We start from the raw sequence: 19,147 nt of genomic DNA on the forward strand, positions 1-19,147 counted from the left end.
ATATGTCCCTGCAGAGCCCAGCTTCATCGAGGAGTTTTCAGGCAGGTACAGTTCCTAGCAATGGCTGCTTACTGCTGTAACTAAAGATCTTTGGTTTTCAGGCTGTCTCGAGTTATGATCTCAACAATGGGTCAATAGAGCAGCTAGACCCGGGCTCAAAACCTCGAGACTCAGCAAGGGTAAGACAAGGCAGTATCCCAGCTACTGTGTGTGTGTGTCGGGGCAGGAAAGGGAAGGAGGGCTGAATCCAGGATTGGGATTAACTGTGCTGCCCACCACAGTCAAATACCCTGCTGACAACTCATTATCCAGGCTGGGTGTGTTATTGCAGGACAGAGCACTTGGTCTTTCACTGGTACAATCATTGTGCAATTCTTACAAAAGTGACTTCGTTCTGAAGCTGTGATTAAAGGTTATTTGCAAAGAAACAGACATACTCTTTACAAACTCATGGTCTACACATCCCCACAGCATTGATTTCCAGAACATTTTGACACAGCTGGACCAGCCAGCTCACACTGAAATATCCCACGGGCATTACACAAGGGGGACAGGTTAGGAAAAGATCTGAGGACAGACACTGAAGATCTCTTCTAAGAGAGATTTTAAGGAGATTTAAATAAAAAATTTATTGGTTCTGATGTGGGCATCGCTAGCAAGGCCAGCATTCATTACCCATCTCTGGTTGTCTGCGAGAAACTGGTGATGAGCTGCCTCTTGAGCCGCTGTAGGCCATGAGGTTAAGGTACACCCACAGTGCTGTTAGGAAGGGAGTTTCATGATTCTGGAAGTGGAAGAGGGGTAATCAGGAATATGTAAAGGGAGCTCTGGAGTGTGGAGAATGATGCCTGAAGGTTCCAACACTGCCTTCAGCGAAGTAGGCCGGGTGGGGGCAAGGGAAAACGCACAGTTGACCAGAGTTAGGAGGGGAGAGGACATGAGCGGGGAAACAAGGATGTAAAAGGTTCAATTGATGAGAACCCTGGCAAAAACCCTGCCACACACACCCGCTACACAAAACCTGTCCCAAAGCAGTGTGTGCAGTGCGTGAGCGTACCAATACCGGTCAAGGGTTAGTAACAGGACACAAACGTGCACACCAGCTCAAGAACTATGCTGGAGTTAAAGTGGCCTAAGGTGATCGATTGGTGCCAATTGTACAACAGAACACCATTTAAATACACATAGTGCGTGATATATTTTCTCAGTGCACGTCTTACCGCCAGCACCCGAGGGAAGGGCTCCTTCTCAGCTGAACGATCGAAAATGCGATATTCCATTTTCTGGCCCATACGGTTCATTATCTGGGGAGATAGCATGTCAAATAAAATGACCTACTGTGTTCTGCCCTACATGACTTTTGACCTGACCTGCCCTCATTTTTTGCAGGCTAATTCCTGCTTTACCAGTAGGTGGCGCAGTTGGACCAGGATGTTGGAGGGTGACATATATTCCAGGAGGGTAAAAGCTGAGGACTAAAATGAAGCAATGGACGAAAAGAAGAAAAGGATAAAAGGGAAGATGGAAGTCAGTGTATCATGAAAACTATTTTAGACGTAAGAATAGGAGGTGAAAATAATCAACAGCATGCGCTGAAAAGGAGCTGTACAAACTCAACTGAGGACATGGGCAGCCTGCTCTCAGCAAGTCTAAGCAGCAGAATGGAGTAGTGAAATTCCTGAACTTCCTGCAGCCAAGTGAAGGGACTCCAATCTCCACCCTGAGGGCTTGCCTCTGTCCGTTAGCCAGGCTTTAGAAAAGTATCGTTCTGAACCAACGACGCAGCTGTATGGAAGGAACAAATCTTAAATTGACGTCAAAACCAATCTGTTGCAGCATAAAGACAGCAGCTAAATGAAGTAGTTAACAGTGTGGTCCCAATGCGGTTTCCTCTACATTGGAGAAACCAAACGCAGACTAGGTGACCGCTTTGCAGAACACCTTCGTTCTGTCCGCAAGCATTACCTAGACCTCCCTGTCGCTTGCCATTTCAACACACTGCCCTGCTCTCATGCCCACATGTCCGTCCTTGGCCTGCTGCATTGTTCCAGTGAAGCTCAACTCAAACTGGAGGAACAGCACCTCATCTTCCGACTAGGCACTTTACAGCCTTCCGAACTGAATATCGAGTTCAACAATTTTAGATCATGAACTCTCTCCTCCATCCCCACCCCCTTTCCGATCCCCCTTTTTTCCAATAATTTATATAGATTTTTCTTTTCCCACCCATTTCCATTATTTTTAAATGTATTTCCATCCACTGTTTGATCTCTACCTTTTAGCCTATTTCGATCCCTTCCCCCCGCCCCCACAAGGGCTATCTGTACCTTACTCGTCCTGCTTTCTACCCGTAATGTCCCCATTAGCACATTCCTTAGATAATATCACCACCGTGAACACCTCTTTGTCCTTTTGTCTATGACATCTTTTGGTTATCTCCACCTATCACTGGCCCTCTATCCAGCTCTACCTGTCCCAACCCCCCTTAAACCAGTTTATATTTCACCTCTTTTCTATTTTTCCTTAGTTCTGTTGAAGAGTCATACGGACTGGAAATGTTAACTATGTTCCTCTCTGCAGATGCTGACAGACCTGCCGAGTCTTTCCAGGTATTTTTGTTTTAGTTAACAGTGTTAACTCAGCCCCGGGCCTGGTGCTTAGGCTGCCTAGGCCCGGTGAGCGCATTGCACCACCGGCAAGAAATGAAAGTTGCCAGCTTTAGCAGATGAATGTTCAGTGTATCTATACTACATTTCTCTTAAAATAAACAGGTTTACATTGGCATTAAGGAGGTAGACATGTCCAATAAGAGTGCATCTAGAGAATGTCACCCGACTGCATGAAGTGTTGGGCCCGTCTACACGGCGACAAGTCATCTGTACCCACTGCTGCACCATTGGGATTATAAACTGTGCTGCACTGTAGACTCCCCTGTGCTAAATCTGGAAGTGAAAGCCAGTCTCAGCAATAGTGACCATGACAACTATCATTGATTGCTGTAAAAATCCATCTGGTTCACTAATGTCCTTTAGGGAAGGAAATCCACCACCCTTATTCGGTCTGGCCTACATGTGACTCCAGACCCACAGCAATGTGGTTGACTCTTAACTGCCCTCTGAAATGGCTTAGCAAGGCACTCAGTTCAAGGGCAGTTAGGGATGGGTAACAAATGCTGGCCTTGCCAGCGATGCCCACATCCCATGAAAAGGATAAAAATTGATGGGCCCTGCGTCTATACTGGGGACAGTACGGGGTTTGCCTCTCAGAGTTAACACCAAATGTTGCAACTTTAACTGTGTACATCAAGGAAGGGATGAGTGAATGAATGTCAAACTGCTTGCTAAAATCTCCAATTCACTTCTCAATCTAATGGCAAGGTTCAGCTCACCCACTAGAGTCAAGCATCAGCAACAAGGTGAGAGAAACTCAGGACTCTTCACTCACTCCCATCATGGTAACAAGCTTAGGTTACTTGTGCCTTCAATCATGGTCACAGGATGGGATGTCCTGGCTCGTGTTCTATAAGATACGCTGAGTGGTTGATGAGTTTTAAACCTTGTTTTCCCATTACAAACGGATACTTCTTGACCCATACTGTGTCTGGTTTAACACCTACTGCACTCTGATAATCATACTAACTAAACACTCAGCCCTCAGCAATGTTAACAGCTCCTGGCAATGTGTTAAATCCTTAGGATCTTAGTATTGCTCCGGAATTACATTAATACAAGCCGAGCAACTGGTCACAGTTGATCCTAAACCTTCAAAGCTGGCCTTCTTTAAGTGGGACTCTTGGCTGGGATTTCAATCCTTCCTACAGGGCATCACTGGCAATGGTTCAGAGTATGCTACTGACACCTCCCATCACATCATCATACAGCACAGAAGGAGGTTAGTCAGTTCCTTACTCAGTCTATGTCTGTGCCGCTCTCTGCTGGACCAACACTAATTGGGAACGTTGAATGAGCGATCGATCGCCGCATTACTGCATGAATGGATTCAACTAGTACCTTTCCCTGCTCTGTACAGGTAAAGATTGAAGAGGAATGAGGAAAATAATAATTTATAACAGTCTGCACTACTGGAGAATAAGAAACAAAATGCAAGAAGGTAGACAATAGCGTCCGGCAGGTTTCTCCTCCCTCCATTTGCTTGGCTCCCAGAATCTCTGAGTTACTGGACTGGCTGCTTCAGGGTACTTTGGCCAGGGTGGGGAGGGAGAGGAGCTAAAGAGAAAGAGAGAGAGAGAGAGAGAGAAAAAGAGAGAGAGAAAGAGAGAGAGAGAAATCACAGAAGGGCATAGGCGATTTATTCCTTTTAATGCCTGCCCAAACATTCATGATCTGGGGTGTGACTGACAGCTGAGGAAAAAACACACCTGTTTGTACATGCACGTCCAAATCAGGTGTTTGGAAAGTACACTGCCACATTGTTCTTGACTAAAGAGGGCCCAGTTTCCCAGGGAGAACAGGTGCATGCAGCTGTACACTCCAAATCCCTTTGACACTAAAACCTCCTCCCACACACAAGAGAGCATGTGTCTCCCACACTGACACAGATCGACATGGAGTGAAGAGAACGCCTATTGATGCCAATACACAGCTCGATCCAATGAGCTGTTTACAGAACCTAGGGCACACGTCCTCACAATGAAACCTTCATATTAATAATGCTGCACATACCCCTCCACCGCCAGTGCACACAGTGGCAGCAGCAAATTGTCAAGCTTTCTTCAACAGCATCTTCCAAATCCATGACTCTACCACCTAGAAGGGCAAGGGCAGCAGACAGGTGGAAACATCATGAGCTACAAAGTGCAAGATCCCCTCCAAGTCACACAATGTCCTGACTTGGAGCAGTGTCATCGTTTACTGTCTCTGGGTCAAAATCCTGGAGCTTCAAATGCGACAACACTGTGGATGTACCTACACCACATGGACTTTAGTAGTTCAAGAAAGGTAGCTCAAGGGCAATTAAGGATGGCAATAAATGCTGGCCTTGCCAGCAATATCCAAATCCCACAAAGGCATAAAAGGAATTTTCAACATAGGCCCTGTACAATGCGCAGTGATGTTACACTTTCCCATGCATTCTACCTGCTACACATATAAACCTGCTCTCTGCACCAGTGTGAACAGCACCATCATGCTCCAGTTAACTATCTGGTCTACAGTTCGTTTTCCCCCTTCGTTTCTTTCTCTATCTCATGAAATGCACAGGCAACTGGTGCCTGCTGAAACCTTGTCAAATAGTAACTTTCAAATGAGAATTGGATAAAGGGAAAAGGTTTGTACAGCTATGGGGAACGAGCAGGGGAGTAGATCTAATGGAATAGCTCTACCAAGGAGCTGACACAGACACAGTAGGTCGAGTGGTCTCCTTCTGTGCAGCATCATTTGAAATGTCCTTTTTTTTTGAAAAATGAGAGTACTATTGGGCAATTTTATCATGGAAACAGAACAGGGAGACTCAGTCCTGCGATCGTCCAAAATGTAAATGGCATAATTTAAAGCTGGGGAGGGTGAAGAAGTGGGCCCTGGACTGTGAACAAGAACAGTAAACCTGCTCTCAAGGCTTGATCAGGGCCACTTTGTAAAGGTATTCACTCTCCAGCCCAATCTAGAAGCCTGCTCCTGGGCCTCTGCACACCAAGAGGTGAAGGATAACACAAAGACAGCTCTCTCCTTTCCAATTTTACATCACGATCCATTTGTTGATCACCACCGTTAGGTTTTGTGGCTATCGAAAACCTGCATGTTTATTTCCTGTAACTATATCTTTGCCAACCTGAGGTTAACAGGAAGGAATTGTGAGATCATTTAAATCAGATATATCCATGTCTTTTTTTAAAAATTGTAAAGAATTGCTTACGAATGTCAGTGAATCCTCTTCCTGTAGTGCTCACTGCATGAAATGCAGCAGCCCAAGGGGAATCTCTAAAGTTACTCAATGTGTGTATGATCTCTCACTACATCCACCAACAACAAAATGACATACAGTGGGGTAAATAAAAACACACGAGTAACAATGTAGACAAAAGCAGGAGGGCAGAAGTGGTGCCTTGAGGGGCAATCTATTGCCATATTGTGTCCCTAGCTCACTGTCCATTACAGGACTGTAACTGGCTGCTTGCATGTCCATAACAATGACTTAATAGAGTAAAATGATAAAAAGAGCCCACATATGAACCAGAGCAGCTTGTGCAGGTACTTACTAGCTGAGGACTAGTGCAGTCCCTGGCTGTAAGTCAGGAAGTGCTCCATTCTCCAGTGGGGCCATGTTGAGATCATTAGGAAATGAAAAGCACGCAATAATGACACTGGGCAACCTGCTGTTCATCTCCCTGTTGGTCCATCTGGCCACAGGGCTCTCCATGAATTCAAGGGCCATCAGTGAGGTTCTGCGTCTGATATAGAACTGGGGGCTGTAGTTCCCGTCACTTACCATGGCCAACTCTGCCTCCAGTTCCTTAATCCTGTTTTCTTTCAGGTCCAGCTGCGATCGGAATGCAGTCACATGATCAGTTGCTTCCTTGGCTTGTCTGCGTAGCTCCCATTTCTCTCGTCCCAGTGAGTCTCTCTCTTTTTCCAAAACCTTCACTGCATCTTCACTCTCCTGTAAAGGGGTGGGGGGGGGGCGAGGAAATGGAGTCTGCAGATTTATCCAGGCAGTTGAAAAGCAGAGCAGGAGGTCTGGACCATGAAATAAACTTTACACCATTATTAAAACCCACTGAACCTCGCCTTCCACTTGCACATACTGGAAAACGACCCCCTGTGATACTGAGGCCTTGTGAATATTTGGCTTGAAAGGTTGTTGCGTCTGAAGGAGGGAAGGGGAGGGCAGGGCAAAGAGAGGGATGAAGGGAAAAGAAGAGGAAGGGGGGGGAAGGGAGCAGCACTCTGATGGCATAAAGTTTGTTGAGTTCAACTGTCAGGTCACACAATCAACTTTAAAAACAGCAACAACAAAATTTGGAATCAGGACCTTGAGGTCAGGTTACTTGATGACCCATTAGAAACAGAGCTTATACAATTTAGAAAAACAGACTCTGAAACCAAGAGAGCTGCTGTTAATCACTTCTCTCCATGTTGGGGCCTCAAAGCTTCAGCCATCTTCATTTGTAGAGAATGAGACACAGTAAGAGAGAGCGAGCAAAGGAGGGCGGGAGAGCGAGCAAAGGAGGGCGGGAGAGCGAGCAAAGGAGGGCGGGAGAGCGAGCAAAGGAGGGCGGGAGAGCGAGCAAAGGAGGGCGGGAGAGCGAGCAAAGGAGGGCGGGAGAGCGAGCAAAGGAGGGCGGGAGAGCGAGCAAAGGAGGGCGGGAGAGCGAGCAAAGGAGGGCGGGAGAGCGAGCAAAGGAGGGCGGGAGAGCGAGCAAAGGAGGGCGGGAGAGCGAGCAAAGGAGGGCGGGAGAGCGAGCAAAGGAGGGCGAGCAAAGGAGAGCGGGAGAGCGTGCAAGCTACTCAAACATGTCTTCCCTCAGTGAAAATAAGATAAGGTGAGAGAAAGCACGCGTGTGAGCAAGGGACAGAACGAGACGAACAGAGGAGAGAAAGAGATAATGGAGGATCGTTGATGCAGCAGATGAATTGATACATCAGTTCTAGAATGCAACATTTAAGCTTGGGCTTCTTGATAGTGATATACCAGTATTTGTTTTTTTAGCGTAAAACAATTATTGTCAGAGGAGATTCAAAGATTCTCACAGTCAACTCTGGTTTTCAAAGATTTCATCTGCCAACTAACAAGGCAACTGCTAAGGACTATTCTCTAATTGATGTTTTGAAACAGAATTAGAGCTTCCTCTCAACAAAGCGAGGGATGTTAATATCAGGAATAGCACATTTTTCAATACATGCACCTAATCAGTGTTAAGTACTTCCAGGTGAGAGGCAGCATGGATTAGATACAGAATAAAGCTCCTTTAAATTCTCCCATTAATATCTCTCAGCTCCAACCTCAGGAGAGTGTCTTCTGAACCAGTAGGACTTCAATTTTCTACAGGCACCTCTGTTCAATTAGCATCAGTTGCTGCTAAACCATGGAAGAGTTTTGAGATGTGGATTCTCGCTAGAAACGGGACAGAAGCTGCCTCAAAATTGGGAGCCCTGTAATCACTGGAGAGAGAGGATTTTTACTCTGGGCTGCATGTGAGACAAGGCCGATGAGGTGAAAGGTCAAAGTATTAACCCAGTGTGGCAGCAGTTTCCTCACACCTCTCCGACGACCAATATTCCCTCTAAGCTGCACAGACGACATGCCACTCAGTGAAACAGACAGGCCACCCACAATTAACGTTACCTTTAATATTGTGCAAGGGCAGCCACGCAGAAATCGTAAATGAATTGTGTTGTACAACAAACAGACAATGAATAAAAATTTGAGAGAACATTGTTGAGGATTATCCTTTGCTTTCCAGCCCTGATGGGAATGTTAACCTATCTTTTCCCCGTATCAGTTGCGTATTTTCAGCATTTCTTGTTTTTATTTACCTTTCTGTGTTGCTCATAATTCCTTATAAAATCTCGTAGCTGTTCCTCTCGGCTCTCAAGTGTCGCGTACAGCTGCTGCATTTGGTTTACCAGATCGGCCTTCTCTGCTTTTAATCGTTTACGGTCTGTCTTCATGGCTATTGGGGAGCAAAAAAAGGAGACAATTAGATTGATGCTCTGACCAACATACACAGGCAATGACTGGCCTAGTCTGTTAGGAATGGGGAGGGCCCTTTCACTGGCAGAGACCTATAAGTACCACGACCTGGAAGTTCCCCTCCAAGCCACACATCACCCTGACTTAGAAATATATCACTGTTTCTTCATGGTCACTGGGTCAAAATCCTAGAACTCCCTCCCTGACAGCACTGTTGGTGTACCTACCGCACATGGACTGCAGCGGTTCAAGGCAGCAGCTCACCACCACTTTCTCAAAGGCAATTAGGGATGGGAAATAAATGCTGGCCCAGCCAGTGACACCCACATCCCATGAATGAATAGAAAAAGATAATTTATTTTTAAAAGCAGGCTGCTTGTTCAGTCAGACCTCAGTGTATTAAGCATGGAGAAAGAACATGGCTAAGGAGCACAAAGAGTAGAAGTGTTGGGGCAATTATTGTGGTTTAGGTGGGGACTGTTTGATTTACAACATGCCCCAATTTTACACTGGATTGACTTCAATGGGGTCTATATTCAAGAGAGCTGTAAATCAGATGTCTATCCCAAACTCCCACATCCTCAGTGTCGGATGGGTTTAAAGCAGCGCTAGATTTAAGCAAGCACATACATATATGTACATACATACACACAAACAAAAAGGTGTTCACAGACACAGTAACACTTGAACTACAGCAACTATAGCGCCACAGAGGTATACATCGCAAGAAGCCATTCAGCCCCTCCTGTCTGTGCTGGGTCCTGCCAGAGCAATTCAGAACGAATTCCATTTCTCTGCTCTTTTCCCACAACTGTGTGTCTTTTCACTACTTCATATATTTAATCAATTTTTCCTTTAAAAGTTGCAACTATCTCTGCTACTTACACAGGTGACACAGTGTGGGAGTACTTTTGAACTGTTGCTTGGATTGGAAAGGGGTGTTTTGGGTACTGCTGTCTCATCCCCAAATTAAACACCAAGATCAGTTATCAGTAGCTTGAGAAAAATAAAAATCGATGGGGATGGGGATTTAAATGTTACATTTGGCCTTGTGGCTTCATGGTACATACCTATGTGACGAAAGAAAAACAGTTTAGATATCCTTGCTCGATCCCTTATTTAAACTCAACTACTTCTTCCACAAAAAAAACTCTCCCACTCCTGATTTGCTATCAGCCGTGTTACGCTGTCGTACCAAGAAAAGATCTACACCTTTGTGTGAAATAGTTAAATCAAAACTATTTGCGCACCTTCCCTTTTTCACTGCTCGAGTCAGTGGCCCCTGGTTACAGACTGCGTTCAAACATATCACTTAGCGTTCAGCTCGTCTGTACTCCTGAGTTTCAGGCTCCTCTGGCCTATTAAAACTAATCACGCATTTACGGCATATGGTTTCCTGTATACAAGGTGATTTGAAACATATGACTGTGTAACGGAGGCTGGCTGAGGATAGGAGGGTGGAGGTGGGGGATGGTGGAGGGAAAGGTGGGAATGGGAGGGATGGGGTGAAGGGAATGCATGAAAGGGTGATTCACACACTTCAAAAGCAAAGAAAAGCTCAGGCAAATTTAGGCGTTCAATCCTTGCACGAGGGATTCTACATTGAGCGAGCATGAAAAGTTAACCCCCAATATTTCCCACCAGTCCACAGGACATTGATAATTGCTGGGTAGGGAGGGCAAGCTGACAGATTGACAGGTTGGGTCGACTCACTAAGACAACAGTTACCCATTTAGAATTCATAGGGTACTGCAGAACAATCCAAGGCCTGTTTCAAGGTCATTGGTCATCTCTGCTCCATGTCAGAGGAGAGTTTCAGAATGACAAGAGAATCCCAGCGGGACCCTGGCAGTCACCACCAGGGGAAGGGAGACAAGTTCAAGCAGCCATGCTTGCCTGGGAGCTTCCCCACAAGGGAGAATTTTCCATTTTGTTTTTCCAGTCTGCTTTCAGTGCTCTCACTTTGTACTTTTTTTTTTAAGGAAAAGAGTGGTTCAGAGGAAATGAAACAGAAAGCCCTCACCCCCACCCCAGGTGCTGTGTGGTGCACTCTCATATATACTTTCCTTGTAGCTGCTGTTCCTAGACCAGGCCAAAGATATCTGATCTTTATAGGTACAAAAGGGTATAAAGTCTGTGATCTTAGGGTTAACCAGAGGCCTGATTACAGCTCACCAGCCCAGGAAAACATCTGCATCCAGAGATCAGCTTGTTAATATTAAAGGTTTCTGACTCCAAAGTGACTGCCCAGTGTCTGTCAGGAACGGCACTGCATCAAATAGAAATAAGCTCATTCACTGTATTGGTTGACAATGGAAAAGAGAAAAATAGATCAGACTTCAGCCAAGTCACTTAATTTTTTGTGGATACACAACATTCAGCCCTTCACATTGCTGCATGTGTAGCACTGATGAGAGAGCAATCCGTACTGTACCCCAGTGTTATACAGTGACAGACCCGTATCCACCAGTACTGTACCCCAATGTTACACAGTGACAGATATGTACCCACTAATATTTCACTCTAATGTCATTCAGCTGAAAATGCTCTGTCCAGACACAGCCCAAATTTGGGAGAGCACAGAAGGGCCAATATTAAAACATGTGCTCTTGTTAAAGAGCAGTGCGGTCTGTGCATTGGGATCGCCTATTGGGAATTTCATTGGCGAGGTGGGTCAAATTTATCCTGCATGGTTTTCCACATAAGAGATGGGTGGAAAATTGTATGGAATGCTCTAACCTCTAGGCCAGGTACACATTCCTGTCCTTATGAAGTTCTACATAAGTTCAAATCTACAAAAAATTGGCTCTAATATACAACTGCCCTTCTAGATGCTTTTCACAACTCAAATGAGCATAACGTTGAAATTTTGCTCACTGACCAGTGAGATTTCTGTACTCAGGTTCTTACTATCCGCCCTCCTACCTCATTTCCCAGAGTGCTGGACCAAACCTTGTTGCCTCCTGGTGACGTTAACATCAGCACCACTACCCAGACCACTAGATGCTGCGTGTTTGTCTCTCTCATTCCGTTCCACACTTCTTGAGATTTGCCATGAGAGAGCAACGGGATTGCACAGTTTCGTCATTTCATTGCCTCGGTGTGTTCCTTGGCAGCTACTCCAAGAGCACTCCTTTACATCAATGCTTTTCTGCCTTGAAACTATTAAGATACCAAGAGCACTGAGGATGGTTCAAAATATGCTGTCCAGCCTCAAACAGCCAAAAGCAGCTTAATTAAATAGTGTCACACACTGGACCCAATTCCAAAGCTGTTCCAGCATCCAAATGCTTTTAGTTGTTGTAGCTTGATAAAACTTTTGCTCACTGATGGGTTGATTTTTCATTATTGACAATTTTAAAACAGGACAGTCATTCACACACAGCCCATCAGTTGACAGAACCCCTCGGCACATTGCCCTTTCACTACATCCACCCGCCCAAAACAGGCCTGGCGTTGAATGCAGCCTAGGTTGATGATCAAAAAGATATCGTTGATATCTCTTCCACAAGCACTACAGTGATTAGAACAGTTTTAAATCAAATATAACAACTTTATTGCACTGAAGGTTTCTTAGGTGATTCACACAAATTACTTTGAACTGCATCATGTGGACCAATATAGCTGCCATTTTGTGACAAAGGAAATGGGTAACCAGTTAACCTGCAAAACTAGGGAGGAACATTGGCCAGAAAACAGAAAAACACACTGTTGTTTGAGCAGTTCATGGAATCTTTAACATGAACCAGAACAGAAATACAGGGCCTTGGTTTACATTACAAGGAAGCCATAAATATTGAATGTGTTAGGTTGTGGAATGTACCAATGCAGCACACATACAAGGGAAACTTCTGCGTGTTATGGGGACAATCATATTTCTAGATTCGGGTGCTGCTAGTGTTATGCTTGCAGCAAAGCAGTCAGCATTGCTCCCAGGTGCTGATCTACCCAAAGTGGCTGGTCTAGGAGATTGAAAGGTTGCTACATGCTGTAGATATGGGTTCCTGCTGTTGTGAAACTATCACCATCACTGCTTGCACCCAGAGTGAGCTGAGTTAGGGCAAATGAAGAGTAAGTATTGGCCCCTCAGAGAAGCGGAGAATTCATTAGTCAGGTTTAAGTTATCTGGGGCCTGGACTGACTAAATCTTTGTGAGCAGCTCAAAGCCACTTCCATGCCAATGAGAGTGGGCCCATAGGTGATTCACTTGCGAGGGAGGGTGTGTTGGTGTCTCGCTACTAAAGGTAGAACATAAGAGAAGTAGGCCACTCAGCCCCTCAAGCCTGCTCTGCCATTCAACTAGATCATGACAGATCATTGACCTGAACGCCATTTTCCCATGCAATCCCCATATCCCTTGATGTCATTAGTATCTAGAAATCTATCCATCGCTGCCTTGAACATACTCAATGACTGAGCCTCCACAGCCCTCTGGGGTAGAGAATTCCAAACATTCACAACCCTCTGAGTGAAGAAATTCCTCATCTCAATCTTAAATGGTCTGCCCCTTATTATGAGACACTGTCCCCTGGTTCTCAACACCCTTCCCCCATACCCCACTCCCCATCAAGCCAGGGAAACAACCTTTCTGCATTTACCCTGTTTAGCTGTTTAAGTATTTTGTATGTTTCAAAGAGATCACTTTTTATTCTTCTAAACTCCAGAGATTACAGGCCCAGTCTCCTCAATATCTCCTCATAGGACAGTCCCCCATCCCTGGAATCAGTCTGGTGAATCTCCCCTGCACTCCCTCTATGGCAGTATATCCTTTCTTAGGTAAGGGGACCAAAACTGCACACAATACTCCAGGTAAAAGCAAAATACTGTGGATGCTGGAAATCTGAAACAAAAACAGAAAATGCTGGAAAAACTCAGCAGGTCTGACAGCATCTGTGGAGAGAGAAAGAGAGTTGGCGTTTCGAGTCCATATGATTCTTCTTCAGAGCTACAGAGAAGTAGAAATGTGATGAAATTTATACTGCTTAAGGGGAGTGGAGCAGGTGAAGCTGGATAGAAGGCCAGCGATGGGTGGGGGCAAAGGAGAGATTGATAAAGAACAAAAGGGCAAAGAGAGTGTTAATGGTAATGGTAATGGTAAGGGCTAAAAAAGATGCTGATAGTGGCATTAAGGTAAGAAAGCAGAATGGGATAATAGCAAGACAAGGGTAAGCACTTTGAAAGGAACAACATGAACAAGTAACAGATGGCCCTTGTGGGGGTGGGGGTGGTGGTAGGGGGAAAAAGGATTGAAAATGGGATAAAAAGGGAGGATAAAACAATGAATAAATGAAAGAAAAAAAATGAATTAAAAAAAAGTGGGTAAAAAAAAGTGAATTTTGAAATCAGGGATAAAAAGGGGTGAAGATAGAGGAGAGAGTTCATGGTCTGAAGTTGTTGAATTCAATGTTAAGTCCAGAAGGCTGTAAAGTGCCTAATCGGAAGATGAGGTGCTGTTCCTCTAGTTTACATTGGGCTTCACTGGAACATTGCAGGAGGCCAAGGACGGACATGCGAGAAGGGTGGTGTGTTAAAATGGCAAGCGACAGGAAAGTCTGGGTCATGTTTGCGGACAGACTGAAGGTGTTCCGCAAAGTGGTCATCCAGTCTGCATTAGGTCTCCCCAATGTAGAGGAGACCGCATTGGGAGCAGTGAATTCAGTAGACCAAATTGAAGGAGGTGCTGCTTCACCTGAAAGGAGTGTTTGAGCCCTTGGACGGTGAGGAAGGAAGAGGTAAAGGGGCAGCATGGGAAGGTGCCGCGGGAAGGGGTTGAGGTGTTGGGGGCGATGAAGGAGTGGACCAGTGTCCCAGAGGGAACTGTCCCTACGGAATGCTGACAGTGGGAGGTGAGGGGAAGATGTGTTTGGTGGTGGCATCATGGTGGAGTTAGCAGAAATGGCGGAGGATGACCCTTTGAATGCAGAGGCTGGTGGGGTGAAAAGTGAGGACAAGGGGGGCACTTTCATGGTTCTGGGAGGGAGGGGAAAGTGTGAGGGCAGAGGTGCAAAAGATGGGTTGGATACAGTCGAGGGCCCTGTCAACCACAGTTAAGGAAGGAAGACAGACAGACATGTCAGAAGCGCCATTTTTGAAAGTGGCATCATCGGAACAGGTGCGGCGGAGGCGAAGGAACTGAGAGAATGGGATCGAGTCCTTACAGGAACCAGCGTGTGAGGAGCTGTAGTCAAGGTAGCTGTGGGAGTCGGTGGGCTTGTAATGAATATTGGTGGACAGTTTATCATCAAAATTTGAGACAGAGAGGTCAAGGAAGAGGAGGGAAGTGTCAGAGATGGACCATGTGAAAAGGATGGAGGGGTGGAAATTGGAAGCAAAATTGATAAAAATTTTTCCAGGTCTAGACGAGAGCATGAAGCAGCACCGAAACAGTCATCCATGTACTGAAAAAGTGTGTTGTGAAAGGGGGCCTGAGTAGGACTGGAACAAGGAATGTTCCACACACCCCATAAAGTGACAGGCATAACTGGAGCCCATGCGGGTACCCATAGCCACACCTTTTATTTGGAGGAAGTGAGACAAGTTCAAGGAGAAATTGTTCAGTGAGAGAACTAGTTCAGCCAGGTGGAGAAGAGTGGTGGTGGATGGGGATTGTTCAGGCCTCTGGTCAGGCAAGGGGAGAGCCCTCAGACCATCCTGGTGGGGGATGGAGGTGTAGAGGAATTGGACATCCATGGTGAAGAGGCAGCGGTTAGGGCCTGGGAACTGGAAATTGTTGCTATGACGTAGGGCATCAGATGAATCACGAATGCAGGTGGAAGGAGAACAGAGTCAAGACAGGAAGAAATGAGTTCCATGGGGCAGGAACAGGCTGACATGATTGGCCTACCGGGACAGTCCTGTTTGTGGATTTTGGGAAGGAGGTAGAAGTGGGCCGTCCGTGGTTGGGAGACTGAGAGGTTGGAAGCTGTGGGGAGAAGATCTCCAGAGAAGATGAGATCAGTGACAGTCCTGGAAACAACGGCTTGATGTTCAGTGGTTGGGTCATGGTCCAGGGGGAGGTGGGAAGAAGTGTCTGAGAGTTGGCGCTCAGCCTCTGCAATGTAGAGGTCAGTATGCCAGACAACAACAACACCAACCTTGTCGGCAGATTTGACAAAGTCAGGGTTGGACCTAAGAGAGCGAAGTGCAGCAAGTTCAGAAGGAGACAGGTTAAAGTGGGTGAGAGGCGCAGAGAAATTGAGACAGCTGATGTCACACCGACAGTTCTCAAAGAAAAGATCAAGAGCAGGTAAGAGGCCAGAGGAAGGGGTCCAGGTGCAATTGAAGCAAGACATCTTTACTCCCGAGTCTTTGGAACTCTCTTCCTCAAAAGGCGGTAGAAGCAGAGTCTTTTAAGGCAGAGGTAGATAGGTTCTTGATAAGCAAGGAGATGAAAGGTTATCAGGGATAGGCAGGAATGTGGAGTTGAGGTTACAATCAGATCAGCCATGATCTTATTATTCAATTATTTGCTCGAAGGGCCAAGAGTGAGAGGTGATCCCATTGAAACTTACAACATTTTTTACAGGGTGTGACAGGGTGGATGTAGACAGGATGTTCCCCTGGCTCGAGGCAGGTCATTTAAGACTGAGATGAGGAGGAATTTCTTCACTCAGAGTGGTCATCTTTGAAATTCTCTACCTCAGAGGGCTGTGGAAGCTCAATCATTGAATGTGTTCAAGACAGAAATTGATAGATTTCTGGATATTAATGACATCAAGGGATATGGGGGTAATGGGGAAAAAATGGCAAAGAGGTAAATGGTCAGCCATAATCTGTTTGAATGGCAGAGCAGGCTCAGTGGGCCAAATGGCCTACTCCTCTTTCTATATTCTTATGTCACAGCCTGCCAACCTAAGAATGACTCAGTGAGTCTCTCACTGTTGAGGGTTACAATGTTCAAGGAGGATGTGTGGTTCTCTCACTGTCGGTGTATGGTTTACTGTCAAGGATGGGTGTTTGGGTATCTCACCATTGAAGGTGAGAGTGTGAATCTCTCACTGTGCAGGAATAGATGTGTGGCTTCCTTGCTATCCTGAGGCCAGCTGGTGACTCCCAATGTTGATGCTAGTACACAAAACCAATGCTCACACATCAGAACAAGAGATAAATGATCTTACCATTGGGTCAGACAGGCATGATTCCCCCCCACCTCTTACAAACTGAATTCTTGAGGCTCCAGTCTTGATTCAGAGAGACAATGGATAGAAAAGGTCTTGGCTCTAAGCAGCACCTCCCTGCAGCCACTCTCTATAATGTGAAAGGTCCGTAATCTGAAGGGTGGACAGGTCAAGCTGAAATCTTTCATTTCACCTACTTCATTTTGCCATGGTGACAACTCTGAGAATAGCCATCAATCATTCTGCAAATCTGCAAACACATTGAATAATATTGACCTCACACCAGGCATCTCATTAAATGGAGCTCTAACATGACTATGATATTAGTGACTCCTGATGTGCAAGTTACTGGCAGTCAATAATTTAACCCTACTTAGTCTACATTCAGTTGTTGATGATGGCTAAGATTTTGCTTATGTACGCTTATATATATATATATATATATATATATATATATATATATAAAAATGGTCTACCCCGTATCCTCAGGCTGTGACCCCTGGTTCTGGACTCGCCCACCATCGGGAACATCCTTCATGCATCTACCCTGTCGAGTCCTGTTAGAATTTTATAGGTTTCTATGAGATCCCTCCTCACTCTTCTGAACTCCAGCGAATATAATCCTAACCGACTCAATCTCTCCTCATTTGTCAGTCTCGCCATTCCAGGAATCAGTCTGGTAAACCTTCACTGCACTCTCTCTATAGCAAGAACATCTTTCCTCAGATAAGAGACCAAAACTGCACATAATATTCCAAGTGTGGCCTCATCAAGGCCCTGTATAATTGCAGCAAGACATCCCTACTTCTGTACTCGAATCCTCTCACTGTGAAGGCCAACATACCATTTGCCTTCTTTACTGCCTGCTGCACCTGCATGCTTACCCTCAATGACTGGTGTTTGAGGACACCCAGGTCTCGTTGCACATTCCCCTCTCAATTTATAGCCATTCACATAATAATCTGCCTTCCTGTTTTTGCTACCAAAGTGGATAACCTCACATTTATCCACATTATACTGGATCTGCCATGCATTTGCCCACTTAGCTTGTCCAAATCACACTGAAGCATCTCTGCATCCTCCTCACAGCTCGCCCTCCCACCCAGCTTTTTGTCATCTGCAAATTTGGAGATATTACATTTAGTTCCTTCATCTAAATCATTAATATATATTGTGAATAGCTGGGATGCCAGCACTGATCCCTGCTGTATAAATAGTCACTGCCTGCCATTCAGAAAAAGACCCGTTTATTCCTACTCTTTGTTTCTTGTCTGCCAACCAGTTTTCTATCCATCTCAATACACTACCCCCAATCCCATGCTCTTTAATTTTACATGCTAATCTCTTATGTGGGACTTTGTCGAAAGCCTTCTTAAAGTCCAAATAAACCACATCCACTGACTCCCTCTCATCAACTCTACTAGTCACATCCTCGAAAAATTCCAGTAGATTTGTCAAGCATGATTTCCCTTTCGAAACTCTGTCCGATTCTGCCATTGTTTTCCAAGTGCTCAGCTATTAAATCTTTTATAATGGACTCTAGAATTTTCCCCACTACCGATGTCAGGTTGACTGGTCTATAATTCCTTGTTTTCTCTCTACCTCCCTTTTTAAACAGTGGGGTTACACTAGCTACCCTCCAATCTGTAGGGACTGTTCCAGAGTCTATAGAATCTCAGAAGATGACCACCAAAGCATGCACTATTTCTAGGACCACTTCCTCAAGTACTCTGAGATGTAGGTTATCAGGCACTAGGGATTTATCGACCTTCAATTCCATCAATTTCCCCAACACGCGGATGACACAAAGATTGGCCGGGTGGTTAACAGTGAGATTGAGTGTCTTGGGCTACAGGAGGATATAGATGGGGTGGTCAAATGGGCAGATAAGTGGCAGATGGAATTTAACTCTGAAAAGTGTGAGGTGATACACTTTGGAAGGAGTAATTTGACAAGGAAGTATTTAATGAACGGCATGACACTAGGAAGTTCTGAGGAACAAAGGGGCCTTGGCGTGTGTGTGCATAGATCTCTGAAGGCGGAGGGGCATGTTAGTGGGGTGGTGAAAAAGGCATATGGGACACTTGCCTTTATCAATTGAGGCATAGATTACAAAAGTAGGGAGGTCATGTTGGAGTTGTATAGAACCTTGGTGAGGCCACAGCTGGAGTACTGTGTGCAGTTCTGGTCGCCACATTATAGGAAGGATGTGATTGCACTGGAGGGGGTGCAGAGGAGATTAACCAGGATGTTGCCTGGGGTGAAACATTTAAGTTATGAAGAGAGGTTGCTTAGATTTGGGTTGTTTTCGTTGGAGCAGAAAAGACTAAGGGGTGACCTGATCGAGGTGTACAAGATGATGAAGGGCATGGACAGGGTGG

General features: G+C 45.5%; 1 protein-coding gene across 11 annotated transcripts in view; it reads right to left on the minus strand.

The window, feature by feature from the left end:
- Positions 1 to 19,147, minus strand: part of LOC144690556 (kazrin-like) — a 536,288-nt gene that overhangs the window by 128,456 nt on the left and 388,685 nt on the right. For 7 of the 11 annotated variants that reach the window (XM_078558154.1, XM_078558155.1, XM_078558161.1 and 4 more), the window contains 3 exons: positions 8,493 to 8,629; positions 6,445 to 6,615; positions 1,221 to 1,304 (listed from right to left, as the gene is read on the minus strand). In XM_078558154.1, coding sequence (XP_078414280.1) covers positions 1,221 to 1,304; positions 6,445 to 6,615; positions 8,493 to 8,629 — 392 coding nt within the window. The remainder of the gene's footprint in view (positions 1 to 1,220; positions 1,305 to 6,444; positions 6,616 to 8,492; positions 8,630 to 19,147) is intronic. The other 4 variants (XM_078558157.1, XM_078558162.1, XM_078558164.1 and 1 more) reach the window with 1 other exon arrangement.

Source organism: Cetorhinus maximus, chromosome 15 (genome assembly GCF_964194155.1).
Source record: "Cetorhinus maximus chromosome 15, sCetMax3.hap1.1, whole genome shotgun sequence".
In the NCBI taxonomy this organism is placed as follows: Eukaryota; Metazoa; Chordata; class Chondrichthyes; order Lamniformes; family Cetorhinidae; genus Cetorhinus; species Cetorhinus maximus.